At 42.4% G+C, this 27665-nt stretch overlaps 4 protein-coding genes across 4 annotated transcripts; 2 read left to right on the top strand and 2 right to left on the bottom strand.

Annotated features, from left to right (window-relative positions):
* The first annotated feature begins 287 nt into the window (after positions 1 to 287).
* Positions 288 to 12476, top strand: znf292a (zinc finger protein 292a). Its single transcript, XM_085767512.1, has 8 exons — positions 288 to 499; positions 2492 to 2646; positions 3761 to 3839; positions 4146 to 4281; positions 4427 to 4629; positions 4929 to 5065; positions 5596 to 5737; positions 5869 to 12476. The coding sequence occupies exons 1-8, from the start codon at positions 350 to 352 to the stop codon at positions 12043 to 12045; spliced, it is 7179 nt and encodes a 2392-aa protein (XP_085623638.1). The 5' UTR covers positions 288 to 349; the 3' UTR covers positions 12046 to 12476.
* An 854-nt stretch (positions 12477 to 13330) lies between these two features.
* On the top strand, positions 13331 to 20193 carry orc3 (origin recognition complex, subunit 3). The gene is made up of 20 exons (XM_085767510.1): positions 13331 to 13479; positions 13630 to 13681; positions 13772 to 13869; positions 14223 to 14361; positions 14466 to 14570; positions 14669 to 14838; positions 14957 to 15102; positions 15306 to 15465; positions 16373 to 16486; positions 16594 to 16727; positions 16862 to 16925; positions 17033 to 17149; positions 17251 to 17330; positions 18340 to 18473; positions 18655 to 18749; positions 18860 to 18957; positions 19064 to 19205; positions 19327 to 19443; positions 19675 to 19754; positions 19972 to 20193. Exons 1-20 carry the CDS (start codon positions 13456 to 13458, stop codon positions 20075 to 20077), a joined length of 2175 nt encoding a protein of 724 aa, XP_085623636.1. The 5' UTR covers positions 13331 to 13455; the 3' UTR covers positions 20078 to 20193.
* A 341-nt stretch (positions 20194 to 20534) lies between these two features.
* LOC146963739 (akirin-2-like) lies at positions 20535 to 23210 on the bottom strand. Its single transcript, XM_085767509.1, has 6 exons — positions 23047 to 23210; positions 22499 to 22678; positions 22136 to 22279; positions 21876 to 22025; positions 21334 to 21405; positions 20535 to 21176 (listed from the first exon to the last, which is right to left on the bottom strand). Exons 2-6 carry the CDS (start codon positions 22674 to 22676, stop codon positions 21166 to 21168), a joined length of 555 nt encoding a protein of 184 aa, XP_085623635.1. The 5' UTR covers positions 22677 to 22678; positions 23047 to 23210; the 3' UTR covers positions 20535 to 21165.
* An 869-nt stretch (positions 23211 to 24079) lies between these two features.
* LOC146963738 (cannabinoid receptor type 1B-like) lies at positions 24080 to 27415 on the bottom strand. The gene is made up of 2 exons (XM_085767835.1): positions 27242 to 27415; positions 24080 to 26479 (listed from the first exon to the last, which is right to left on the bottom strand). The coding sequence occupies exon 2, from the start codon at positions 26408 to 26410 to the stop codon at positions 24983 to 24985; it is 1428 nt and encodes a 475-aa protein (XP_085623961.1). The 5' UTR covers positions 26411 to 26479; positions 27242 to 27415; the 3' UTR covers positions 24080 to 24982.
* Positions 27416 to 27665: the final 250 nt, after the last annotated feature.

Below are 27665 nucleotides of genomic sequence, written 5' to 3'. Positions count from 1 at the left end.
GCAGTATCCTTGCATTGCATGTGCATACGACATCAGGGATGTTGAGGAGGAACCCAGACATCCAGACACCCAGACATCCTGCAGAATAGCTGGTCAGCAAACACATCACATCCAGCCTGTGTCCAGAGTGTGACACTGTAAGGTCATGGATGCTTTGTTGACATCAGGGTGGTGGTGAGGCGGGGTGGGGTTGGGGAGGATGGGGAGGTTGTATGCGAAGCACACAGTGTGCTCTCCCATCCCCACCACCAAATAACCCCCCCCCCCCAAAACCCCTCTCTGCGTGCGCGTGCGTGTGCGAGTCTGGCAGCGTAACATCTGTGCGTACGCGGTCGTGATTGTTGTGAAGATGGCGGAGGGGGAGGCAGAGAAGGAATATGACACACGGAAAGCTATCGAGGAGCTCCGAGAGCGGTTCCAGGGTCTGACCACAGCTCTGAAGGAGAGTCCGCAGTCTCCGCTGGAGGCTTCATTGCATTTCTGCCAGGAGTTTTGCCAGGTTAGCCCCGCTCTCCTGCTGCTCATCCCGGGCAGCCTGCAGCCCCTCTGGCTTCCTGGCCGAGGATGCGCGTCTACGTTTGCTACAACAATGTAGCTAAAGGGGGCTAGCTGCCTGAGCTAGCTGCCTGGCATTTCGAGATGGGGAAAAAAAAAGCTGCTCGGTGCTTTTCCGCTGCTGCGACAGTGATGTTTGCTTGTGGCATGTACTTATTTGCAAACGCTAAGTATCCATGTGGCGAGAAGTCACACCGGTGTACGCGCACTGTGCATGTATTACTCGTATTTTCCAGGCCAGATAGCTAACAGCAGATGAATGTTGCTAGCTGGTATGCAGGGTCCCCCTGTCCTGTGCAGTGGTCATGCTGTGCAAAAAAATGGGTAGCTACGTTAGCGAGATTTTACAGGGCGATTGCATTGATATGCACTAAATTACATGACTGTACTCAGTGCAGGAAACACCACTGAAACGTATAACACCGTATCTCCATGGTTGTGTAGGTTTTAGCTTGGTGTAAAAAATGGGTTACTTTGGTGAAAGCTGCTTTATTGTACCGAAAGATCAATGATTTTTTTTTCTTCCCCCCAAGGTGCTAGCCCAGGCCTTTTGCACTAATTAATCCTGCCAACCACACCAGAGCAAAGTGTTCATTACAAACACACAGCGCCAGAAATAAATAAAACGATGTGAAGCTGATGTCAGGGTTTTTTAGCGACCGATGTGCCTGCAGCTGGCTGTGGCAGTGATTTAAAAGGGAAAGTGTGGCAGTGGTCACTGACTCCATTACACATCCATCCTCCTCATTAATTTGCCTTGACCACGTAAATATCATGCGAGGTCTCCATATACCTGCGATGCAGCGCAGATTGATGTCATTACACCGCATTAAAGTGTGAGATTATTGGTTTTCGCCTCTGTACCACGTTTACGAGGCAGCGACGAAATTCATTCAGTTTCAAAGTTATTTGAGGAAAAAAATATATAGAGACGGGGACGAGCCTCGGACTGAGAGCTGGAGCTTTGTGCGGTGAAGTCTTGGTGGAGCTTTATCTCAACAGTTGTAGGGGAAAAAAACAGTGATTGAGGGGTGAAATGGATCTGTGTGAGTGCAGTGCGTGGAAGAAATGGAGGGAGTTTTCATTGATGCAGGTTTGGCGTTACTCTAGCTGGGTGATGGAAAAAAAAGAGGGGGAGGATAAAAATGGAGCTGCTTGCAGAAGCACATTAAAGTTTGGTGATTTTTTTGTGTGTGAATCTTATATAATGAGATTGTAATAACAATGTAAAGATTTATCAAAAAGCTATTTTTTTAGATAGTTTGTGTAAGTATATCATTGTGTCTAGTCTAAGCCTGAAAGTTTGCTGTGGCCTTTAATCTAAAAGTTTAATGTATTAAAAAATTGCCATTACACTTTTGTTCTCAGTTTTTCTCACTGTTCGGATTTGATTGTTGGTGCTGTCAGTTGTGATCATTCAGATGGCATTTGTCAAAATATGCTTGACCTGTTGTACTGATAAACACAAAGCTTGGGAAAGGTACAGATAGATTTTTTTTTTAAAAAGTAAAAAAAAATAGCAGAGCTAATTATTATTTACAGTGTTGGTTAATCTGCTTGTTTTTGAGATTAATGTGTCAGAAAAATTGTGAAAAATGCCAGCCAGATTTGCTCAGTCAAAAGGTGCATTTCCAAATTAGGCTAGATGCTTTATTCATCTAATGTCTCAGGAATTCCGTGAGATTAAGTTTATAATCACACAAAACAGAGAAAACAAGCAAATCCTCACTTTTAAGAAGCGGGGAATGTTGATTTTCTGCATTATCTCTTGACTGGTGTGAATTATGAATTGACAAACCACATTGTTATAACACACCTATTCATCATTTACACACTGTTTTCAAAACACATGGATTTTTATTTTTGTGCAGCAGCTTTTGATTTAAAAAATGTGCAGAATCAGTGTTTCTTATTGTCGTATTTAAATGTTCCTCAGGTCCTTGTGGAACATGCCGGCCGTTGGAAAACTGATGAGGATCCACTGCCTTTGCTGGAGGTCTACACTGTGGCCATCCTCAGCTTTGCTAAGGCCGCCTCCTGTCTCTCCTCCGAATGTGAAAACGTGCCACTCCTACTTGAAAAGTTAGCACTGTGAGTAGAAACTCTGACATGTATGTCAGTAGGAAAAAAGAGTTCTTCAATCCTGTATTATTTTCATGCTCTTTCAAAACACTTTTCTCTTATGAACTTTTATAACTCATGAACTTTTATTAATTACGGGATGTCGTGTGGTGCATTGTCATTCCCCCTCCCTCTGCCTCCCCATTTCCTGTCTCTCTATACTATACTAGTATCCAATAAAGGCAAAAATGCCCAAAAATTATACTTGAAAAAAGCCCAACAACTTTTATTAATTACATAAACGTATTGCTCTGTTTTTATGTGTGAGAAAAGTGTCTTGCAGTACGTTTTAGCAATCAGGTCCTAGTGTTTAATGCGACATAGATGGGGTTACAGAGTTTGGATGTGGACGTAACATTAGACATAACATTCATTCTTTTGCTCTGCAGTTCAACTGGTGTAGTTTTGTCTCGGGGCAGAGACTTTCCAAAGACAGACTGTAATTATTTAGATATTACTTTAAAGATGGACACTATTTGACAAGAAAAATAAAACAAATCACACCCAAACCCCAGAGGAAATGTAGATATGAGAAGTTAGTGAATACTCTGCAAAGAGTCCACTGGACTTATTCGAGCTATTTGCACAATTTGCTCAGATGTGGCAAAGACCTTGAGGCTGTAATACAGAATAGAAATGTAGGGTACCTCTTGGGGAGCTTCGACATATTTGGGATGAGCTACAGAATGTAATTTGCACACGGAGGCACGGCACATACACAAAATGAAAGAAGAGAAAAAGACATAGATAGGTTAATTAATCAAGGATTATAAATGCTAATTTTGGTCATTTTGAGAATTATTGTAATCAGTGTTTTTCTTTAGCACCAGCATTACTAACAAAACAGTGACCGTTAAATAAGAACGCCACCCTCACACTGATGGATGTTAGTGTCTTTCTGTTGCTGCTGGTGATGATTTATAACCCCCACCACTCTTGTTATATTTCCAAAATGCCACTCTGACTTTTACTGCTCGACACTTTGAGAATAGTTTATTCTTGTATGCTTACCCTTAATTTGTGGACTGTGTGCACATCCTTGACCTAAATCTGCCTTTAACAAACGACTGTGTTGGATTCGCAGGAGCTGTGCAGAGCTGCTGCTCTTACTGCCCCACCACGTCCCTGGTGCCTTATGGGAGGAGTTTCAGTCCTCCATGAAGGTCAGTATCCTCAGGGCTGTTGGTGCACTTTTTTTCTGAGGCTTATCTTTGCAGTGATAAGCAATGAAATGTTGTATGGTAATTAGAACGAACTTGATTTTCTTCTGCACGGAAGAAACAAAAACATGTAGGTTGAAATGTCAGGGTCCGTGGCCTCTCTCTACAAGAATGATGTGAGGCAAATTCACTCCAGTAACACTGCTGTAACTCGTACTTCAGAGACTCCTGACTGCGTAACATTTTAAGCATGACTCACTGACATTTTAGTAATTCAGTTACTGCATATGTGTTTGTCTTCTGTTGCAGTTGGCACACAGCCTCTTGCAAGAAAGTGGGAGCACACAGCTTTGCCTGCTTGCAGTTCTGGCGCAGCAGGATGGCGTCTGGTCCAACACCACACTAAGCAGCATCCTCTCCAAGCAAATCCCTCAAACTGAGCAAGGTTAGTTCTCTTTTTTCTTAGTTTTGTATTGATGTGAAGACCCACCTACCTGTACCGTTGTAGTTTGCATGAACTTGTTGTTCTGGTCTGAGCTGCATCTCACATTTTGCCTCCATCCTCTTATTTCCCCCTTTCTGTCTCTTAGTTCATGAGTTTCTCGAGTTAGAAGGCCCAACGCTTCTGAACATGAGAATAAAGCACCTAATCAAAGTGGACAGTGTTGATAAGGCTGCTGTCCTAGCGAAACTGTGCTCAGAGTATCCGGGATATGAAGGAAAAGGGAACTTCAAACAAATCTACTTGCTCTGCATCTGCATGACAAAAAATCAGGAGCAGCTAATGGAAGAGGTAAAAAGGATGACACACTGCAATACAGTTCTTTATTCACACAGTCATGAAGTTTAACCATTGGATAAGTACTACGCTGCTGAAACAAAACAATTGGGCTGTTTTTAATTTATAATATACCACGTGTAACATTATTGTAAGTAAATGTTATGTGATTCATTGCAACTAATGGGCTATTACACTGAAAATGTGTAATTATCTTCCAAAACTGAACAAATCACTCACTTATAATATTGCTAAATGTAGCTTTTATGTAGTTTCATTTAAATTGACTGTTTCTTTCATTACCTCTCTCTCAGATTGCTTCTATAGACTGTAAAGATGCTCTTGAAATGATCTGCAACTTGGAGTCGGAGGGAGACGAGAAGGGAGCGCTCTGCTTATGTTCCGCCTTTCTCAAGCGACAGCTCCTTCAAGGAGATGTTTACTGTGCCTGGTAAGTGTTTGTTTCAGATAAGTACTCTTCGAACACTTAGAAAATTACTCCCAGGAGTACAGTTATCGTGGAACATATTTATTATGCAATTGACTTTTGTCCAAACTGAAGCAATCTGTGTGATAAGTATGCAATAATCTGAGACAGCTTTGCATCACCAACACACAGTTAAAAGTATGCAGAAGTGCATGCTGATATGTGTGGTTATCTGTAACCTGAACACATGAACTTTTTGTTTCAAATAAAACCATAACAAGTAGAGAGGAAATAGGGAGTTTAAAGTTTTAAAAATTGATTCATTATTAATGACATTACATTGTGACCAAACATTTGATGGTTTCACATTCTTAAATGTGGCATTTCCTGCTTTTCACAGTCTTACACTATAGTAAATTTAATACGTCAAATGTTTAAGCTGTTTAACTGATTGAGCTTTGGTTTGTACACTGAATGAATAATTGAAAAATAAGCTGGATATTAATTGATGATGAGAAGTGATTTTCATTGTGTGTGTGTGTGATGTCTTCCAGGGAACTCACACTGTTCTGGAGTAAGCTACTCATGCGATTGGAGTCGTCTGCGGATGCTTTTCTTGGACAAAGCAAAGATATGGCTCTTCTCTGCAGAAGTGTCTGTCATATTCTGTTTCTCATCAAAGTAGTCCAAAACGAGGTAAGAAAAATAGTCCACACACTGATAGCAGAAGTCTCACATCGGTACTCTCACACCAACAATAGTGTGCTGCTTCTGATCTAAAAAACAAAACCGTTGCACTTATGGGTTGTTGTTGTTTTTTTCTGCAGGTTGGAGAGGTGGGGCTTCCAGTGTGCGTGGAAATGTGCATTCAAGCTCTGAAAATGACCTCCAGTGACCATAAGGACAGCAAATCGACCATCTGCAAGACTATTTCCTGCCTCTTACCAACAGATCTAGAGGTTAAGCGTGCATGCCAGCTGACAGAGTTCCTCCTCCAGCCCACCGTCGACTCATACTACGCTGTGGAGTCACTGTACAACGAACCCGACCAAAAGCCCGAGGAGGACGGGAGTCTACCAGTGCCCAATTCTTTACGCTGCGAGTTACTGCTGGCCTTGAAGACACAGTGGCCTTTTGATCCAGAGTTCTGGGACTGGAAAACACTGAAACGCAACTGCTTGGCACTGATGGGCGAGGAGGCAGCTATTGTGTCATCTATTGACACACTCAATGACACGGACGAACAAGAGGTGGAAAGTGCTCTTGGCAAGCTTCCTGAATACAGAGACCTGGAGGATTTTCTGTTAACCACTACGAATGAACTCAATGAAATCACAGATGAAAGAGAAAAAAACAGAGAGGCCAAAAAACTTCGAGAGCAGGGTTTTGTGTCTGCTCGGTTCAGAAATTGGCGGGCCTACATGCAGTATTGTGTTTTGTGCGACAAGGAGTTCTTGGGTCACAGAATTGTCCGCCACGCTCAAAAGCATTTCAAAGATGGAGTGTACCTTTGTCCCATTTGTGCTGACAGTTTTGAAAGTAGGGAGGTTTTAGAGCCACATGTAGCATCACATGTAAAGCAATCTTGCAAAGAGAGACTGGCTGCAATGAAAGCTGCAAGGAAAGTAACCAAACCACCTCAGTCCCCTAAAAGTCCGTCAAAAAATTCAAAGGTTGCTGCCAAGACAAGCATGAGTCCTGTTAAAATTGAACCTCAAACTGGGGAACAATTGGTAACTCCCATTAAGGTAGAACAAACTACATCTGACCCACAGATAAGTCAAGACTGTTTCTGTCCCGTTAAAAACTGTTCCAAGGCTTTCAAATTTTTCCGTAACCTCATGGCTCACGTCAGATCTCACAAAGATGATGAAGAGGCCATGAGGTTTTTAGAGATACAAAAACAGAAAGTGGTGTGCCAGTACTGCAGACGGCAGTTTGTTAATGTCAGACATCTTAATGATCATTTGCAGATGCACTGTGGCAGCAAACCATACATCTGCATACAGTTGGATTGTAAGGCCAACTTTAACTCCAATTCGGAGCTCCTCATGCATAGAAAAACACACCCAGAATTTAAGGCCCAGTGCATGTTCCCTAATTGCGGCCAAGTTTTCAGCGAGGCCTACTTGTTGTACGATCACGAGGCTCAGCATTACTTAACCTACACCTGCCAAACGGATAACTGTGGCAAAATATTCTACTCGCAGTCTCAATTCTTGTCTCACCAACAGAATCATTGTGCAAATGCCACAGTAAATAACTTGCCCATTAATATTCAGAACCCTCCTCCTGTCACTCCCAATGCTGGACCACCACCTGAGAGCACCCAGAGCAGTGATGACACATCCTCCGGTGCTGTTTGCCCAGAGAGGATTAATACAGATGTTTATATGAAGGAAGCATCAAAGGAAAACATGTCACCATGCAGATCACCAGCAGCTGGTAACGAGCCTGTGCCTGTGAGGGTGAAACACTCGATCGAAAGCATGCTCAACCCAGCGGCAGAGCTCGCAATGAAAGAACCAGAGAAATGCTACACTCCGCTGACGAACCCCACCGCAGCACCAGCCGATGCAAAGGCACCACCAGAAGCTCCACACGCACATCAACATGTTGCTGGACAAGGTGAGATTCCTCCCGAGTATCCCGTCCAGAGCGCAACGAACCCTGTGGCAGGTCAGCAGGGAGACGGGCACAGTAACGTACAGGGTAACGAATTTCCAAAAGCGATGCCACAGATCATGTTTCCAAGTCAAATCAAGACTGAAATTCCTTCCTCGCTGCAAGGATATCCTTCCAGCACGCCTGCTGTTACTGCTGGCAGTGAAGAGAACCTACATTGCTGCCCATATAATGACTGCACAAGGGCATACAGTACAAACAAAAGTCTGTCCAGGCATGTGAAGAAGCAACACCCTGAAATATTTGAGGACTGGAAGTTGGCAAAGAAATACAACAAAGTGGCCAAAATTACAGCGAAAAAGGCTCCAAGCGGGCCGGTTTCACCAAATCAGTCTCAGAACCTGGGTAACAGGCCGCCGAACCAGCCAGGAGTACTATGCAACAAACTTGGGGTGCAACAAATGGATTATCCAGTGGGATGTTCATCCTCACCTGCCCAATGTTATCCTGGATCAATGGAGCCTGTGCCTATCACTCCAATGGTGAACCCCACAGTCTACCCGCCATGGGGAAGTCCAAACAATCCTGGCGTGATGATGCAGTCTGACATGTCCCAGTCATGGTCCTCACCTCCCATGAATAACTGCTATCCAGATGCCTTCAACATGAATGACTACCCCTCCCGCAGCTATCCTCAGTGGCAGGCAGACCCTTATCAAACCACAGCATCTCTCCCATCCGATAGAGATCACTCAATGGCAGCTATACACGGTCCCGCTATGTCACAGGCTCCTTCAGATTCCAGTTTGATGTCTCAGTATGTGTCCAGCTCCCTGATGCTCGATAATGGAGGCCAAATGCATAATGGAGGGCATCAGTATGGACTCGTGCACCCCGAGGGGAGTGGAGAGGGTGTAGATGTGAGAAAAAACAGTGCAAGTATGACAGGAGAGTTGGATAATGGAAACAGTATCTCAACAATTGACAGCCTCCCTGAAGGAAGTTACCACCCACCTTATGCTCAGACTGAAAACCCCTGTCTAACTCAAGGCCCATCAGTTGATATTCCCTTGAAATGTCTCAGCCCAGAAGCGCAAGTTGCATTAAAAGCCACAAATGAAATCATTAAAACAGAGAACATGTCCACTCCTGGTTACGACCAGATGGACAACTCTGGGGACGGCATGCTCAGTCCACATAGTGTCATCCACACAGATTTCCCCTATGACGAGGACTGTCACAATGCGGAATGTGAGGCCAGCCCGGCGGAGGAAAAGGGCGGCGACCCCGACGCGCAGAAAGGAAAACGCAGCAGGTTGAGCAAACGCACCAAATGGCCAGCTATCATCAAGGATGGCAAAGTCATATGCAGGAGATGCTTCAGAGAGTTCACGAGCACCAAATCTCTCGGAGGTCACCTGTCTAAGCGCTCGCAGTGCAGACCTCTGGATGAGATCGACCTGACTGCTGACCTGCCAACGTCTTTCCTTGATTTCCTCAACGACCCACATGTCCCTGACACTAATGGAGCAATATATAACGTGTCAAACGGTGATTTCTCACAAGAATCATGTAGCTTGACCACTTTAACTTCACCTTTGGCGCTGAAACAAGAGCCCCAAAACACAAATATAATGGACTATTCTAATTCTTTCACTGTTTCCCCTGAAAACCAGCAAGAGAAGACAGTGGAGTTGTCTAATCCAGGCCTCACTGTACCTTATCAAGAGGATCACCTGATGGAAATTTCACATGCCTTTCAAAGGCTGGATTTGATTGAGGCTGCTCAAGAGAAGATGCGGAGTGTGTTGTCCTTAGAGCAAAATGTCAGTCATTGTGAAACAGCCCCGGACAGAGAAAAGAGTAAAGTCCCAAGCAAGAGTGATGACAAACCCCCTGAAAAGGTACCAAAACCTTTTAAATGTGACCAGGACGATTGTGAGTATTCGTTCATGACAAAGGAGGCGTTATTCAAGCACTTATGCAAAATGCATGACTTCTCAAATGAAATGATAGAGGAGTTAAAAAGAACACCATCCAAACTATCTCCATATCCATGTCAGATTTGCCCCAAAACATTCACCAGAACGACAGGGTTGAGAATTCACTATGAGAAAGTCCACCGCTTATCAAAGGCAGAAATGCAAAAGCTAAGGATCAGTGCTCGAAACAGGCGTGCATTTAGGCTTAACAAAGATAACAAAGATGTGCTTACTAGTCGTCCCACCACAGATGCCAATATCAGTCAGACACCACAGTCTGCACAGTCAGCTATATTATCTGCCATTAAACAGGAACCACTTGACATTGCAATTGCACCTCAAACAGAAAATGAACTCAACCCAGAAGCTGATAAAGTGACTTCACAAGGAGAGGCAGTAAAAGAGAGCTTCACGCCGGATGTATCAACTGTTACACGACTACCATCACCCCAGAACTATTTGAATGACAGGTCATTAAGTGAGGTGGCGCCACCACCTGAAGGCAGCCCAGAGCAGCCTAAAGTGGCTGTTGTAAACCAGAGTCCAGATGAGAAACTGAAATGTGAGTTAAAAGAGAAACTCAGTCCAGTTGGTAAAGCAAAGGAGCAGCGGGGAAAAGCAGACGTAACGTTAAGCAAAGTTAAAGAGCCAAAGTCCGTCTCTCCTACTACATCTGCTTCATCCTCCCCAGAGAAACCAGGCAGCTCCAAAAACACACCAACAAAGGATGACTCTCAGAGGAAAGAGAAAGGTCAGAAAAGGCTGAGCCTCAAAATGTGCGACGCAGACAACGCCTACAGCCCATACAGACCATATCGCTGTGTTCACGAAGGATGCACCGCTGCATTCACCATCCAGCAAAACCTGATCCTACATTACAGGGCCATGCATCAAGCGTCTCTGCCCCCCACCAAGATTGAACCTGAACCTGAACCTGAGCTGTCTCCTGTCAAAAACGGACCAGAGAGCAGTCCGAGCATAGGAAAAGATAATGAGGTCAGGTGTCAAGTGAAAAACTGCTCAAGAGTGTTCATGGGAATCACAAGATTAGTGCAGCATTACCTCTTACTACACAAGTTCACCCGCGACAAAGCTACGGCCATGATGGCCAGCATGACTATAGGGACATTCGACTGTGACCGGCCAGAGTGCGCACTCCCTTTCAACTCTGTGGACAAGTACATAGAGCACATTAAGAATTTTCACAAAGAAATCGCCATCTCTGAGAGTGGCTCAGTTGACCCCACCTTCAGGTGCGAGTATGAGGAATGTGACCGTGTTTACACTACAAAATCAAACCTCCTCCGTCATCTGATCAAAAAACATGAATATGTTTATGACCCCAAAACAAGTGATGGAAGAAGGACTAAATCGGTAGGGCTTTTCACAGGGGTCAATGGGAAAGAGAATGTAGAAAGCAAATTTAAAATGAAGAAGAAAAACACTAAAAAGAAAGAAGGGAAGTCCATTGAACATTGGACTAGTTTTGGAAAACCAACACTAAAATCCCATGAGGAGGCATCAGCTATGTGCACCAAGAAATCAGCCCTGCAGTATCCATGCATGATCATAGGCTGTGATGCAGTGGAGAGGGCTGAAAGAAATATATTTAAGCATTACACCACTCATGGCCTCACAGAAAGATACATCGAAGATCAGAGGAGTCAGTTCATTTTCTGCAAAAAGTACTCACGTGCCAGATTCAAAGATGCAAACAAATCTGAGGGCGCGTCAAGCTCGTCCTCTGAGGAGACAGAGCCAGAAGAGGGCGAAAAGCCCAGTGACCAGAAAACAGAGGATCTGGTGGACAGAATAGGCCAAGATGACAGCAAGCTTTCCAACGACGATAGTGCAGAATCTCAAGCTTCCACTGGGACAGACGGGGGAATTAAAAGAGGCCGACCCAGGAAACCTGTACAACATAAACCAGCTTGTCCAGAGAGGATGCAGACCCTTAGGAACCGTACGACTGTTAGCAGTTCAAGAGAGAACTCAAATCCTGGTACCCCTACATCCCAAGAACAACGTGACGACATGGTCATGTCAGGGTCTTTCAAGCCTCTCGGACTTGAGGACTCCTTCCTTAAGTTCTTGGAAACCTCAGAAACCACCCACCCTTCCAAAAGGAAATTAAATGACAAACCGAGTGCTGAACTACCGTCCAAAAGACAACAAACTCACAAACAGAAATCTGCAATGAAAAGTAAAATAACTGATGAATTTAGAGGTTGTGAAAACCTTGTAGACTTCAGAAATCCTTTAAATCTCAAATCAGTGAGCAATGTTAAGATTGTCATGGATAAAACATTTTCAGACGGTGCTGATCTTTTGCTAAAGCAGCTACAAGACATGAAGCCCATGGTCATGATAAAAAAGTGGCTTTATAGCGGATCATAGCCCAATATTTTGTTTTCAAGTCAATCTCACTCAGGATTTGAGAAGTTATGCTGCAGAATGGTTTGTTAACACATCAGATTTCCAACTGTTAACAGTTATGGTCACAGTTAACGATGAAATGGCCTATTTTGTACTTAATGAAAAAATGTCTCGGATGATTTTAAGTATGTATGTTAGTTATAATAACCAGGTAATCTATAGGGCATAGATTTTAGAAACATGTTTGTATTTATGCTTAGTACTGAAGATGTTTTTTTTCTTTTGCTAAATGGAGACTTTTAAAGAAAAACTATGTTTTTATATATCCCTATGGGATTTCAAGTTCTGTTTGTATTTATTTTATCCTTTTTCAACACTAGTAGACCTATCTGTAATATTTACATGTCTTCCACAAAGTGTTCAATAAAATGTAACTGTTTCTTTTTGTAAAATATTGTGAACGGATCTTTTGTGTAGCCAGTATTGTTTTCTGATACTTATCATACTTATAGGTGTATAAAACAATAGAATAATATTTGTTCACCGGGCTACCTAACTTTTTGCACTATCCTGCTATAACACAATATGATTGTTTAATATGGACAGATACTTTTGATTTTTACAGTATTGTGGAACTGGTTTGCCATAATCCCACATAATCAATGTTGGATTTCTGACAAATGAGGTGAAATGTATAGTTTAAGTGTAGTTGTCTGTTAATTTATCCTTACAAAGTAGACGTTTACAGGACTTGGTTTGACAGAAAAAAGATCATTATGCAGTAGTATTTTAAGTATTAGTTCACTATTAATGTTTGCATAGGAAACCCCAGAGGTCAACATTAATAAGGTTGCATGAAATGCAGACAGGTCTCTTTGTTTTATGATACCTGGATTATAATAAAAGTAAACTAAAATAAAATGTTGACTGATAAAAGCAAAAATATTAAACATGCACCAATAACTTAAATATCAACATAAAGTAATAAAGGTGTGAAGATATTTATATTATTGCATCACTTTCCATATTAGTCGTCTGTATATGAATATAAAGCTGCAAGGAGTTCAGGGAAACCATGGGGGCGAGGATGTTCAAGATCAGCGATGTTAAAAAAAAATTTAAAAAATTAACCGCCTTGAGAAGAGAAGTGCAGAACGACAAAGAAAACCTAATTGAGAGTGGAAACCTAAAACTAAAAGACACATTTTGCAGTCACTAAATAAGGCTCTGACCAGCGGTGCATGTTATCTGTTATGTGGGTTTCCATAAAACTTCATGAACACACCAGAACAGCTCGCTGCAGCTGAACACGACCTTTTCCGGACACGTCACATTGGCGGGAAGCAACAGCTGCTTTGTCCCGGTTCACTATCGTCATTTTAAATACACATGTTTGTGTAACTCTCAGGCTCCGTGCAGCTAAATGCTAAGATGTCTACTTCGTCTGTGTCAAAGGTAACGTGATATTCCGACATTATGTTACATTATGAGTAGACAACGTTATCTTTCACGCACACACACACACGGCCACGTCAAAGTTTATTCTGTTGTTTTTGTTACTTGGTTTGTTATTGTAATAATAACTGACACGGATCATATTTTCAGGGCTGTTTCGTTTTCAAGCCAAGTGCTAAGAAGAAAAAGACGCTCAGTTTAGGTGAGTTTTGTTGCTAAACAAATAACGTGGAGAGCCGTCATGTGACATGACAGCCCTACAGCACATAGAAACACTGTCATTTCTCCACAGAGGACCACTTCACTGACGGCTGTGAAGGTGCTGAAAACAGTGAATTACGATTCAAACTCTGTCAGGATCTGTGGGACAAAATCAAAACACAGACAGAGGTAACACGACGTTCAATGAATTCAACATGCCACACAACAGATTGTAGTCTAGAAAACTGAGGTCAAAATGCTGTGATAACTCTGTTACCATATAGTTTGCAGGATTTATTTATTTAAAAGAGCATCATTGATTATATATATCAAAAACTTTTGTGCAATGTTTACAGAACAGAAACACAGCACACTGCATTGTTTAAGAGGTTTTAAACAAAACCTGTTGAATTCACGAAGTGTTTTAATGTGAGAGCTTGAACACTAATACAATAAAACTGTCTGCAACTGATCGACAAGAGGGTGAATTTGTATATGAAGGAGATGTCTGTTTAACTTTTTTTTTTTTTTTTGGATGTAAGGTTTTACAGGATGAACTCAACAGGAAAATCCTGGACAGTTTGCTGGACTTCACCAGGAAATGCTCTTCCACTCGTCAACACAGCGACTGGGCGTCACAGATGAGAGCTAGTGAGATTCCCACGGCAGCTCTAGTCCTTGGTATGTCTGTGTATCAGACGGTGGCTGACTTGGAAAAAGTTAGAAAATAATGGAAAACAAAACATTTCAACTGCCTTTCTCTTTTTATGTGATATCCTCCACAGGTGTGAATGTCCCGGATCATGACATGACCTTTCAGAGTCTGTCGGAGTTGCTCCAGCAGTCGGTCACTCCTTACGTGGCCTCTGTACAGGCCAAGGAGTGTGGAGGTAACAGATTCATCCCATCACGTGTACTCCAATGACTCTACGATGTCCTATAACAGTTTGAGCTTTCAAATGTATATTTCTTGCTTAATTTATTTCAGTATTGAAGCATTTGATGAAGAGGGTGCTGGAGAGGTTAATGGATACAGTGGTAGCTGTGGATGAGGAGGAGGAGGAGGAGCAGGCAGCTGAGGAGACCAGTGCTCAGCTCCACAAGAGTGTTCACTGCTCTCTCAGTACGCTCTGTGACTGGTACAACGCAAAAACAAAGGTGAGAGCATAAGGCAAAGCTAGCACCACACAGTAACATTTACAGCTTGGTTGATATAAAAGAAAAGAAAAGAAAAAATTGGGATCACCTGAAAGCAGCAAAACCATTGTTTTCTCAGAAATCCAGCAGTGGTGGTACTCCGGGGAAAAAGCGTAATTCTCCAGCCAAAGAGCAGCAGCAGCAGCAGCCTCCTGTTGTGGTTATTTTCAAGGACTTGGAGGCTTTCAACCCAAGAGTTCTTCAAGATTTCATACTCATCTGCAGGTAACAACGGACTCTTGAATTCAGTTGTTTCTGTGTTATTTTATCAATGCCAGGTCGCCTTCTGTAGAAATTATAATCATGATCTACTTGTTAAAAACATCCGGTAAAACTAAATTGACAAATACCTGAGAAACCTGCCAGCTGTGGTTCAGTCTTGTCAGTAGAACCAGTGTCTCTATTATTAACTGAACTCTACTCCACAGTCGGTACATTGAACGTCTTCCGCTGATGTTCATCTTCGGTATCGCCACGTCACCCAGCACCATCCAGCACATGCTGCCTCACTCCGTTTCCTCCCTGCTGTGTATTGAGCTTTTCCAGTCCCTGTCCTGCACCCAGCACCTGGCCACCGTCATAGACAAGGTAGTTTCACACTGACACGCAGCACTGTCCATAGGAAAGGAAACGTACTGGAGAGTCACATCGTGGTGTTGCTAGATTTTCATTTTCACCTTGGTGCCAAGACACTGTGTTGAAATACTGAATATTACTAAACTTTTAATTATCATGATGCTGTAACAAGTTACATTTTTTTATTTTTTTTACTTGTTCCCAACAGTAGGTGAAAAATCTACATCATGGAGATTTTATAAAATTTAAAATAATGTTAAGCAGCTTAATTAAAAACTGCAGCATTTGTAATCAGGCTCAGGTTTGTATCATTGATCACATAACCTTATGTTTTGCAGTATGATCTCAAATGGGAATTTATAGATAAAGAGGTGGCCACAGCATGTAACTCCCAGCAGCCCTGTAATAAATACTGTTCCCTTTTGTTGAAGGACCAGTGTGTAGGATTTAGGTCATCTAGTGGTGACATTTCAGATTGCAGTCGACTGAAAGCCACTCCCTTCAAACCTCCTTTTCCAAGTATGTAGGAGAGGCTACAGTGGCCTTCAGGTTATACAAATGCTCTATAGAGAGTGTTTCATTTGTCTGTGCTAGGCTACTGTGGAAACTGAGGACCTGCTTCCTATGTAGATGTCCAGGGCTTATGATTAAGATGATGGAAAGAAAACAATTTTTACTTTCGGGTGACAAAACACCTATATGCAGTATACATTTAATGACATTAATAAGTCATTAAGTCCTACACACTAGTCCTTTTTAAGTATGTGTAACAAAGGTATGGGTTCAACACTATGTTTATTGGTTTTCAATTTAATTTTTTGTAATTATCCCCCAAAAACATTTTGGAATTAAAATGTTACTGGACGATTTTAAATTAAAGGAAGTTAATTTTGTTTTTTAATCTTGTCTGTGTTTCCAGTTGATCCTGACGCCTCGATTCCCTTTTAAGCTCAATGGTAAAGTGATGCAGGTGTTGATCAGCATCTTCCTCTACCATGACTTCTCAGTGAGGAACTTTATCAAGGGTGTTCAGGTACAGAGATGCCTCCAAATGCTGTATCTGTCAAGTTGTCTGAGGATCTATTTCAGATGTGTGTCTGTGTGTGTGTGAGTCTAAATACCTGTTGGGACTTTGTGCAGCTGGCCCTGCTGGAGCACTTCCACTCCCAGCCTCTCAGTGTTTTGTGCTGCAACAAGAAGGAGGCTCTGCTTCATGTGATGCAGCTCAGTCACCGCGATTTGGAAAGGATCAGGCAGCTGACGTCGTTTAAGAGGTACCTGCTGCACACGCATTGTTTTTAACCTCCTGATGTGCCTGTGTAGAAGGGATTTTCATGGTTTGTTTTTACCTTTTTAAATTAAAAATTAACCTTTAAATCTGGTCTAACTTAAGTGAGTGTTTTTGCAGGTATATAGAGAAGCAGGAAGAACAGGAAAAGGTCAAACTATTGAAGGATGATGACCATTTAAAGGTGCTTTTTGTTTTTTTTATTTTATCTCTACACCCGAAACACTGGCCAATAATGACACGCATAACCAAACACAGTCTGACACCAAAGGTCACCGCCTCTGTTTTTAGGAGGTGTGCCAGAGGCTGATAAAGGACCTTCGCCAATATCACAAGAACTATTACCCCATCCTGAAGTGTCTCCACACTCTGACCTCTTCGTTACCTCGGTACCCGCTTGGAAAACAGGTACGAACTCATTCCTCTGTGTCTCTACAATGCAACATTTTGACCCTAAAAGCTTTGCACCTTGTGTTTGATGTGACACTGAAGTCATCTCTGTACCACAGATCAGGGAGCTGCATTTGATATGCTTCGAGAAGAACGTGTGGGAGATCGAGGATTACCAGTCAGCCATGAAGCTTTTGAAGTAAGCCTTGATAATGAATCTGTATGTTAACAAGTGGGACCCACAAATGAATGTCAGACTTAAAAAATCAAACTCTTAGATCCCCTGCCTGCTGTTGAGATATTCCTAGGCCCAATCCTAATGTCCACATTCACAGATTTATGGACTTTGAGGCGCATTCCTGCTAAATCCATGTGAGCTTAGGGTTGTCCCACTGTCAAATCATCAAATGTATGAAGGCTCTCTCGCAGATGTTTTGAGCACTACCCACTTTCCATAAATCTTCACATCTGCACACTTTACCTGAGGGATTGCCCACAGGATTTTAAACAAGGGGTCAAGGTTAAAAAAAAAAAGGGTAAACAAGCATGAAGGGAACAACCAACCAAATGTTTACATGGAAATACAAACACAACTCACTGCTGATTCACAGCCACAAATGTGTGTAGTTGTTTGTCCTTTCAGAAAGTCTGTCCCCTACAGTGTCTTGGCTCTGAAGAAAGAAAAACCTGTGAAATAAAAAGCCCACAATAGCATGAAACATGTTTTAGTGTAGCAAGAAAACAAAAGCATAATCATTATATACTTTATCAAAAAGGAGTGAGAAGTAGCAATGCTTATTTAACCCCCCTCCCCTTCTCCATCAATCATAAATGAATCATATATATATCCAGCTTCCTTAATTATCTCGTGTTGCATTGTTTACCTTAGAGGAAAAGAAAAAGAAAAAAGAAAAGGGTCAAGTAAAAAATAAAGTAAACTGTTTGCAAAGTGCCATCCCATTGATATTGCTAACATTTTGGAATTGGATCCTAAAATCATCTACATTTGAGATTGTGTGGTCATTGCGCCTCCTGGTGCCCAAATAGCCGTATTCATTAAGATAGTCTTGTTCCTATGCACCATGCACCAGTTCCCCTAACCTAACCAGATGTTAGTCCAACAACAACAACATCCCAGTGTGAAGTTAGCTCCCCGAGGTGCCACTGTGCTATTGAGTTTTTACCTTCCTGTGGTTTTCACCCTCCAGGATGCTGGCCAAAGACGAGCTGATCACATTGCTCCAGAGGTGTGCAGAGATTCTGCAGTCGGCCAAGTCAGAGACGATGAAGAAGGCTCTGGTCCAGTTGGAGGAGCTGCTCGCCAAATTAAAGCAGTTGGACAGTAAGTGGCAAACCTGGGGTTGAACGTGGTTAATATGTTCCTCATTTTCCATCATTAAATGTCCACTTTGGGACGTGTCTTGTTTTGGATAATTATTGATATAAGTGGAAAAAGTAATGGAAATGTAATGCATACAAATCCCTCCCTGTCAATTCTCATCATGTGTCTAAACTCTAAACAGCAGCAGCTGTTGAAGCTGCCCCCAGTGTGGAGGAGAGTATCACTTCTCCAGTCAAAAACCTTCAGAAGAAAACAGATCTCTTCCAGCTACAGAAGGTACGTTTTTTTTATGGGGGCGTATCAACTGTACATCAGAAAAGATTCTCCACTTTCTTGGTGTTTTATAATACTTAAATACATAAATTGCACATGGCCAAACATTCCAGACGCTGCTGGAGATGAACGAGTCTCGGAGATCCAAGAAGCTGAGTCCGTTCGAGGTTCTACGGAACGAAGCTCTCGAGTTTATCGACGGCTTAGTGAAGTAAAAACAGATTTCCTTCTCGCACTTTTAAAAAGTTTGATGAATTTCATTCTGTGAACCATCGTAGAAATGTTTTACAGATAACATCTCTCTCTCACTCGCCCAGGACTCACCTGTCTCCCCCTGAGTCTCAGCCACTTTACGAAGTCTGCTACTACAGCTCATCTGCCATCGTGAGACGCCATCTCAACGCAACACCTCGCACGTCTATTCAGGCTGCTCTCAGCAGTCCCTACTATTACCTGCAGGTGCGTCTCTCACCATATCAAGTACCTGTCTGAGCAAGAGGAGGGGCTGGAGATTTATAATCAAGATCTTGTAGAAAAGTGAGACACATTTGTTGAAGACATTTTCATTCTCTGCTCTCAGAATGAAAAGCTAAAGACGGAGGACGGCTCGGTCTCTAATGCCGCTCCTGATATCTGCATTGCTTACAAGCTTCATCTGGAGTGCGGCAGGTTGATCAACCTCTGTGATTGGTTAGAGGTGAGTTTACACACCAGAGGCTAATTTCATTTAACCAGTGAAAGAAAAACATGTGTTGATGAAGACACTTTTTAAAAACACAAAAGTATAACCTTTCAACTTTGCCTTAGTCTGTAGAAAAGGCTGTATTGATCCGAATGATCAATGTGTGTTATTGATCTTTGGATCAAATATCGGCCCAGCATGGACAGAACACTCACATGAACGGAAACGTGTTCTGTTTGTTTTCAGGCTTACGCCACTGTGGTTTCTGGAGCCGAGGGCAACGATCCAGACTCAGACAATTTCGGGAAAGTGGATGAAGTCAAACAGTATCCTTCCCCAATTTATCTATGTACACATTTCCCATCATGCATCTTTCAATTTATTATGTTGGTGCCTGTATGTAACTGTCATGGTGTTATATTTGCTCTAGTGATGTGTAACATAAGTTAGTTGTTGACACAAGTTACTTGACAAATGCTGTTGTTAATCTTTCTGAATAGTTCCTGAATGGGTTGGTCCACTTTTCCTCAACTTCATCTCCAGTGCTCGTTTCATCCAAGCTGTATCAGAGCTTGAATTTCTGGGCTTTATCAAGTCCACCAAGCAGAAGACTGACCACGTGGCTCGACTCACCTGGGGAGGCTGCTGACCAGCACAACCCAGAGGGAAGAGCTAGGATAGGATGTAGCGCTTAACAGTTGTGACATGAAATGATATTTTGTACTTAAGTCACCTCTAATAAAAGATATGGTTAATGTCCGATAACCATCTTTATTTATGTCTGTGCATGAGACAAAAATGTACTTTATGCTCCAACTCCATATACCAGTGCTGGATCTTCTAAAAGGGTTTTCAGTCTAAATGAAAATATTTAACTCTGTATTATACATAATTTAACATTATATAATCAAGGCTGCAATACTAGTGTACAACTGAAAGGAGACCATTATAAATGGTGTGATGTTTTATAAAATACAGTGATTAAAAGTTAAAAAACACAGGATTTTGGGGTAATCATTCACCAAATACCATCCAAAGGTAAAGCTTAGTTCAGATTGCAAATATTAATTTCTTTGTGATCTCATGTACTGAATGCACAACAAGTCTGAACTCTTAAAAGATTTTTATTGTTTGTTTTTTCAATAAGTACATTGGTTTCAAAGTGATACCAGCAAAACAAAAGTTAAAATAAATAAAACACTGGTAGGGAGAAAAACAAAACAAAACAAAAAAACAAATCAAAGTCATTAGCCCACTTAATGCTCAATTTAAAAAGCAATGTACAGATGACAAACTGCAAACATATTGTCTCTGTTCTGCTGTGTTTCTGCCACTCCCTTTCAGATTGACCAGCAAACCTTGTTTAAAACTACGCTGCGTTATCGTATTTACATGTAACAAACAGAAATGAGTGACAAAGCCTGGAATGCTGGGAATCATTACAAAAGTGAGATTACTGTAGATACATGTACAGCAGGAGGAACATAGGCCACTGGTAGAGATAGGGTCCATTCTGTTACATTAGGACCAAGTTGCTTACAACAGAGTGGTAACAACTGACAACAGCTTCATATAAACTTTTGCCCAAAGACAGAAATATGGCACGGTAAGAAAAGTTTCATTTAAACTAGCTAAACTGAATCTCTTACAATGATGAGCTTTTTTTTCTTTCTTGAGATATCACATGACGGCTTGCAGCAAGAAGAAGGCCGTCTTGCAGAGGTTTCTGTGCCACACTCAGGAAACATCTGGAGAAGAGGGAGATGAAATAAAATACAGAAACCAGACTTGTTACTTTAAACTTCAAAGGAGGAGCTCAAACCGAGATCCAAGAAGTTCTCGTGTACAGTATGCCAATGAAACGGGAATGTGGAAATAATTCAAGATGGAAATGAAAGGACTCACAGCTTGCGGGCTGCTCCCCGAATCGTCGCATCAATTGATCGTGTGTGAACTTCACAAAGGTGTCATATTGTTCTGAAATTCACAGGAAATCAAAGATTACATTAGACTTTAAGTGTTTACATTTTTCCAGACTCATTTTTACACTGCAGGTCAAGTAACCCCACGAGTCAAATTGCTGTATGAAACTCAAATCACATAACTGTATAAACGTACGGATATAATGCTGAAATAATGTCTTACTTTTTCTGACACTCATTTTCATATATCCTCAATAGCAATATTCTTCATTTTACAGCTTTTAATTTTAAGTACACAATCTGTAAGAATTTAGGCTTTGATGACTTGGACTTTTGTCTTTACTTTTTCTGTTGCACACTTGATCACAAAAATATGAATTCACCTCCTGAGAGTGTCAGTGGGTGTAAGAGACAGAGGAGGTGCTTTTCTAAATAAAAGTATCTATTTACATTCCCCTTACTAGGGTATGAATAAGTAAAACTGACTAACTGCTGTTCTTCTGTTCATACTTGGAGTGTACAAACCTGCCAATTTTGAGGTCATGGTCTCCTCATATTCCTCCCGCACCTTCTCTTCCCTTTCTTTCAGCAGGCGTTCACAGATCATTCCAACTTGTCTGAGGGTGAATAATGGCTGTTCTTTTCTAGTAGGAGAAACACCTCCAGAGGACGTTCCTGCACAAAAAAATCAAGGAAAACCTAAGTATCGATGCGCCCATGAGGCTTTGTGATTACCTGAGTACATGTCACAGTATCTTCTGTAGACACAGTGTTTGAAGGCTAACCTGGCATGCTGGAAACATTCATAGTAGACGACTGGGATGGGGACTCAGGAGAATAGCAGCACTCCGACTGTTGGTAGCCTCCATCTAGATGCTTCCTCTTTTGAATGCGTTTGTACTCCTGCTTGATGCTGTTGAGGATTTGTTCTACAGGGACAATAGAAAGTTAAAAAAAAGAAAAGAAAAAAAAGTCGATTAGTAAAAGACTTACCAGATGACACTTAAGGGATCCACTGCTTAGCTTTATCACCTCTAAACATGATTGTTCTCTGGTTTGTTGTAGTGTGGCTCAACATGTTCCTAATACCTTACAGGTGCCTGGCCGATCAGCAAGCAGGCCAACCTGGCCGTCATCAGTCACATTACCTGCGCTAAGTCTGGACGATGACTCCCCAAATGGCGAGGGCTCCATGCTGAGATACTTCCTAGGGGACGAGGATGAGGACGATGGGGACACGGGGATGCATCTCCGTCTTTTGGGTGAGGTAGGACTCATCAGCGGATCGAAATCCATGGTCCTCTTCAGGGTGGCTCCACACGCCATGACTTTAGTTTGTTAAAGGGAGGAGGAGAAGGAAGAGAGGAAAGGAGGGGGGTGCAGAAATGCCGAAACAAGACAATAATGAGGCGACACATTAGTTACTTCACATACCTGCTAGCTGCAGCCGTTAGTCTTTAATGACACTTACTAATTATAACGTGAAATGTCCCACTGAAACCAGTGTCTTTCGCTGGGGGAAATACATGCTAAGCATACTGCGCAGCTGAGGCTTTAAATATTTGCTAGCAGGCTAGCATTAGCTGAGCTCTGCTAGCCAATAATCAAAAAGAAAACAAAGCTAACGGCTAGCTTTGGCTACCGCTGGTCGGACAACACGTTGTGGTGTACATTTGAAAAAAAACTAAATTTTTACCTTACGGAGGAGAAAAAGTTCGTGTGTCCAACTGCGTCCCAACAACTCGTCTTGGTCCAAAAAGTTGCTTCCCAAAAAGTTGCAGTGACGATGAGCCAGCTGCGGGCCAACTGTCTGCTGATATCGGCGCTAGCTAACGCAACTTAGCTGCTTGTTTTTGATATGAGGCTGTCGGCTTCGGCTTCTCCGGTTAGTGACGTCACGTGTGAAATCCGATGCGCAATGCATTCTGGGTTATGTAGTGAAACTGAAAAAGAGAGGGGTAAATAAAGGTTTAACGTCCTAGTAGCGACAAAAGACACCTATACCACATGAATTTCGCAACTCGGTGAAATTGCCTCCTCATAAAAGTATTTAATAAGCTGAACTCTACTCATCTACAGTATTATTACATCGAAAACAATAAAGATAATGTCTCCTTATCCCCACAAGAGGGCAGCGTTACACTAAAAACTAACCCTCATTCTTTCAAAATTGTGGCTTATTTTTTACAGTCTATGGGCTTATCCCAAAAAGTCTGTGGTTCACAGAGTAGCCTAATTCAAGTGATAAGAAAAAAATAAAGCCTGTATTTCTGCCTCATGAAATGTTGCAAGGAGTTTCCTCAAAAATCTTTATAGTTTACGATAAAGTAAAAAGATACAATTGAACTCCACCTAATTCACGTCTAGAATAAAATAGAATAGAAATATGATATTTCTTTTACAATATGGTAATTTTTTGATAACTTTACAATTTATTTTTTTTCTTATGGGAAAGAAATTATATATTAACATTTTAATCCAAAATGTCTCCAAATTAAACACAATGAGAATACAAAAAATCTCTTAGAGCACCATAGTCTCTGAAATGGGGACGCAAAGATGCTGCTTCACCTTAAAGGTTATGAACTGCAGGTATTGTAAAGTCATGCAAACACGCACACCCCCACACACATGTTTTCTGAGCATATTTTGTTCAGTAAATTCGCTGTGCTAATTTTTTTATTAAGAAAAACAAGTATGTTGACAATAATCATGATAAAAATAGACAAATTTCATATATTTATTGAAGTCATGTCCTTTCTTACACAGTTTTACGGAGCACAATGGCACAATGTATGCCTCACAGGAATATGGCAGTACGGCTTCTCACATAATTTTGTAACTGTTTAATAAGCATGAGTGTAATAACGGATATATAACATTCTTGTATCACTGCAGACTTCAGGTCTTATTTGATCAAAAAGCCACTCATTTTTCAAAGAAGGACTCAAAATCTTTGCTTTGCAAAGTACAGTAAAAAAAATAAATGAATAAATAAAGTAAAATTCAATAGAATTGAACAACTGCCAAACCTCACAATATCATGGTCTTGGAAAATGCTTTCAAATCACTAATAAGGCGCTAATTTCACATTACAAGCAGTAAGCTGTTATTCAAAACTGACATTTTGTATGAAAGTGGACACTGTTTTACCTTTGACTACTGCCACAATGTTGGTATGATATAATGCAAAGAAAACTGAAAGGAGAAGAAAACTCCTAGATCTATACCTTAAAGCTGAAATGAAAAGAGAGGAAAGAAAAAGAAATCAGCTCTACAGCACTAGAACTAACAGCAAAGATGACAAAGTATGTGTTTGTAATGTATTTAAAACACCTTTGAGTCACTGAACCAGTTATTGGGAATATCACTATAGTTCTTACTATATGAAATAAGATGAAATAGGCATTTTGGGTCAGACATAACCATCTCTCAATGGCAAAGTGAAAACAGAGGAGCACATTGTGTTAATCACACAGAATTCACCTTCAAAGTCATCAGGGTTTTTTTTTTCCTATTATGTTTTGGCACATTTCACAGTCAAAGAACAGTGCACTAGCAGGGTCAGGGCTATTCTACAATATCTCCTCTTCACAGTTGTACCAGAGCAGAGCAGAGCAGCACCTCATCTTTTAAACCGGCTCTGCAGTAGAAGTCTCAGTCCCTCCAGAAACTGTAACCTGGGCTACTTTTACTCCTCGGGTGCTTCCGTAGCTGGCTCCCTCTCTGCCCACCCCGCCCCTCAGGCTCTTGCTGTTCCAGTCACTCTCGGCACTGTTGTCCAGAGTCTGCGTCGCTCCGCGGCACAGGCGGCAGATGTTCAGGAAGGCCCTGCGCAGGTCCTTGCTCCTCATGGCATAGATCACAGGGTTCACGGTGGAGTTGAGCAGACACAGCATGCTGCAAAAGGCAAATATAGTCTTGATGAAGTCGTTCACCTTTCCGAAGAGGTCGTAAACCATGATGGCCAGTAGCGGGCCCCAGCAGATGATGAGGGCCACCAGGATCAGAACGAGGGTTTTAGCCAGGCGGAGATCCATCCGAGCCTGCTCGGGCCTCACCGTCTGAACCTTAGTCCCCTCTGCCGTGTAAACAATCACACTCCTCTGGGAGCTGCGGCTCAGCATGCGGACGGCGTGGTGGTGGGACTTCCAGAGGATGAACATGTAGGCGTAGATGATGAACAGGAGCAGGATGCTGGTCACCCCGATCCAGAACATCAGGTACTTCTGATCGATCAGAGGGAAGATGTCTGAGCAGACCGAGTTGAGACGCTTGCAGTTCCAGCCCAGCAGCGGCAGCAGCGACATGACGATGGAGATGGTCCACATCACGCTGAAGGCGATGACTGCTTTAGTTTTTGTCACGATGCGTTTGTACGCCATGGGCCTGTGGATGGAGATGTAACGGTCGATGGCGGTGAGGAAGAGACTTCCCACAGAGGCAGTGAAGGAGGCAATGACCCCGGCCAGCTTGAAGAGGAAAACATTAGGGCTGTCCTTCCTGTGGAGGACGTGGAAGTCCAAGAAGCTGTAGACAAAAATGATGCTCCCTATCAGATCGGCCACAGCCAGACTGCCGATGAAGTGGTAGGAGGGCCGAGATCGAAGGGTCTGGGAGTGCAGGATCACACACAGCACCATTAGGTTCTCCAGCACCGTGAACGTACCCAGGGTCAGGGCCAGGATAGCGACTGCGAGCTGCTGACCAGGAGTCAGAATCATAAAACACTCCATGTTGTCCACAAAGTCTTCTCCACACTGCGTCGCCACCCCGCCGCTCTCCACAGAGGTGCCATTACCCAGCAGAAAGTCTGAGATGTTGGTGGGGAATATGGGGGAGAGGCCGCCGTAAATGACCTCCTTGTTTCCAGGGACGAGTCCGGGGAGGGAGTCACTAATGGAGGCAGAGTGAGGTTTCTCGAAGTGGAATTTGTTCTTGATCAGGCTCGGGTCAGCGGAGGGGTCGTCGTAGATGGCGTCATTGGAGCCGAGATACTGGACACCTGTTGTTAAGGTGCTCATTGTAGTGCCCGCTACCCTGCGCAAAGCCAGCTTCATGGCTGCTTAGTGGCTGTGGAGATGCTCAGTGGAGAGGTGTGTGGTGGAGAAACAGCACTACAGCCGCATCTATGAGGAGAGACACACACCCAAAAGAAAAAAAAAAACACAAAATATTTCTTTAAATAAGTCATCAAACATCATGTCACATGCAAACCAAAGTGCACTGAGATTCATTCATGTTTATTAATGATTAACATAGTGGAAAATGAATTTGTTGCTGGGAGATAGGCTGTTGGGGGGGAATGTGTACGTATCAGCCAGCTGACTCCTGAGCAGATGCATCCCAGACAATAGTGGGAAACTGAACAGTTGATGACAAACCTGTGCAGCCTCGGGGGAGATCACCGCATTAAGTATGTAGGACAGCCCGGGCTTTCTTATTAATTAAAGGAGGTCATTAAGCATTAAGCTTTTTTTTTTTTTTTTTAATTTTTCAATAATCATTGGATTAATTAGGCATCAAGGGAGGAGCGGCATACAGAGTGGTACACACATGCTCAATGATCCATTTCCAGTTTCATGTCAGTAATGATGATGTCCATTAAGAAACAGTTAGCTGAACACGGTGGTATTGGAATAACAGGAATATTATTGGATAGTCAGTGAACTTATTGCTAATGAAACATGTTTAAGTTTAAGACAAATATATCTCATGTCGTCTATATGGACAGGAGAGATACTGAACGTGGAAGGCTTTAACGCACAATTGGAGCAATAACACAATTAGCTAACAAAAAAAGAAAAGAAAAGATAAAAAATGTAAAAATTAAAACAAATAAAAGTCCTGACGGGGACAGAAGTGATTAAAAAGTCATTACGCAGTCGTACCTTGAGTTTCTCAGCACTTGCATCCATCCATGACGCCAGAAAAACCAATTCAGCCAAACTGGGAGGAAACCAGTTACATCTGCGGTCTCCAGTCTCCACCACCAGTTACATGAACTCCGATAAAACTGGAAATCACAGCAGTTGTTCTGATGATTATCCCCGGATATACTGTCAGTCAGTGTCAACTAGAGTGAAGCCAGACAAGCAGCCGATGGGCGTGTGTGAGGTCGTGTGTGTGTGAGTGTGTGAGTGAGTGAGTGTGTTTGTGGGAACGGGCGGTTATAAGGCTCCGCTTTGTGCGCCTACTGGTCACGTGGTCTGAGGTGTATGAGCGCAGGAGGAAGCGCATCCCTGAGTATCATCCACACCTACAGTGTTTATCCACGACAAAACAGCAACCGCAGGCAACAGGTCCAGCCTGCCC

Source organism: Trachurus japonicus, chromosome 22 (genome assembly GCF_045865225.1).
Source record: "Trachurus japonicus isolate A0001 chromosome 22, Traja_1.0".
Taxonomy (NCBI): Eukaryota; Metazoa; Chordata; class Actinopteri; order Carangiformes; family Carangidae; genus Trachurus; species Trachurus japonicus.
Note: the sequence above shows the minus strand (reverse complement) of the source record. Positions and strands in the feature narration are given on the sequence as shown.

Excerpts from the sequence above, each read along its gene's own strand:
- znf292a (XM_085767512.1), top strand. The coding sequence starts at position 350 with ATGGCGGAGGGGGAGGCAGAGAAGGAATATGACACACGGAAAGCTATC. Across the intron at positions 2,647-3,760 it reads CTACTTGAAAAGTTAGCACT|GAGCTGTGCAGAGCTGCTGC; the intron begins GTGAGTAGAAAC and ends TTGGATTCGCAG. Across the intron at positions 3,840-4,145 it reads AGTTTCAGTCCTCCATGAAG|TTGGCACACAGCCTCTTGCA; the intron begins GTCAGTATCCTC and ends CTTCTGTTGCAG.
- orc3 (XM_085767510.1), top strand. The coding sequence starts at position 13,456 with ATGTCTACTTCGTCTGTGTCAAAG. Across the intron at positions 13,870-14,222 it reads AAATCAAAACACAGACAGAG|GTTTTACAGGATGAACTCAA; the intron begins GTAACACGACGT and ends TTTGGATGTAAG. Across the intron at positions 16,728-16,861 it reads CAGCTGACGTCGTTTAAGAG|GTATATAGAGAAGCAGGAAG; the intron begins GTACCTGCTGCA and ends GTGTTTTTGCAG.
- LOC146963739 (XM_085767509.1), bottom strand. The coding sequence starts at position 22,676 with ATGGCGTGTGGAGCCACCCTGAAGAGGACCATGGATTTCGATCCGCTG. Across the intron at positions 22,280-22,498 it reads ATCGTCCAGACTTAGCGCAG|AACAAATCCTCAACAGCATC; the intron begins GTAATGTGACTG and ends TTGTCCCTGTAG. Across the intron at positions 22,026-22,135 it reads GAATGTTTCCAGCATGCCAG|GAACGTCCTCTGGAGGTGTT; the intron begins GTTAGCCTTCAA and ends TTTTTTGTGCAG.
- LOC146963738 (XM_085767835.1), bottom strand. The coding sequence starts at position 26,410 with ATGAAGCTGGCTTTGCGCAGGGTAGCGGGCACTACAATGAGCACCTTA.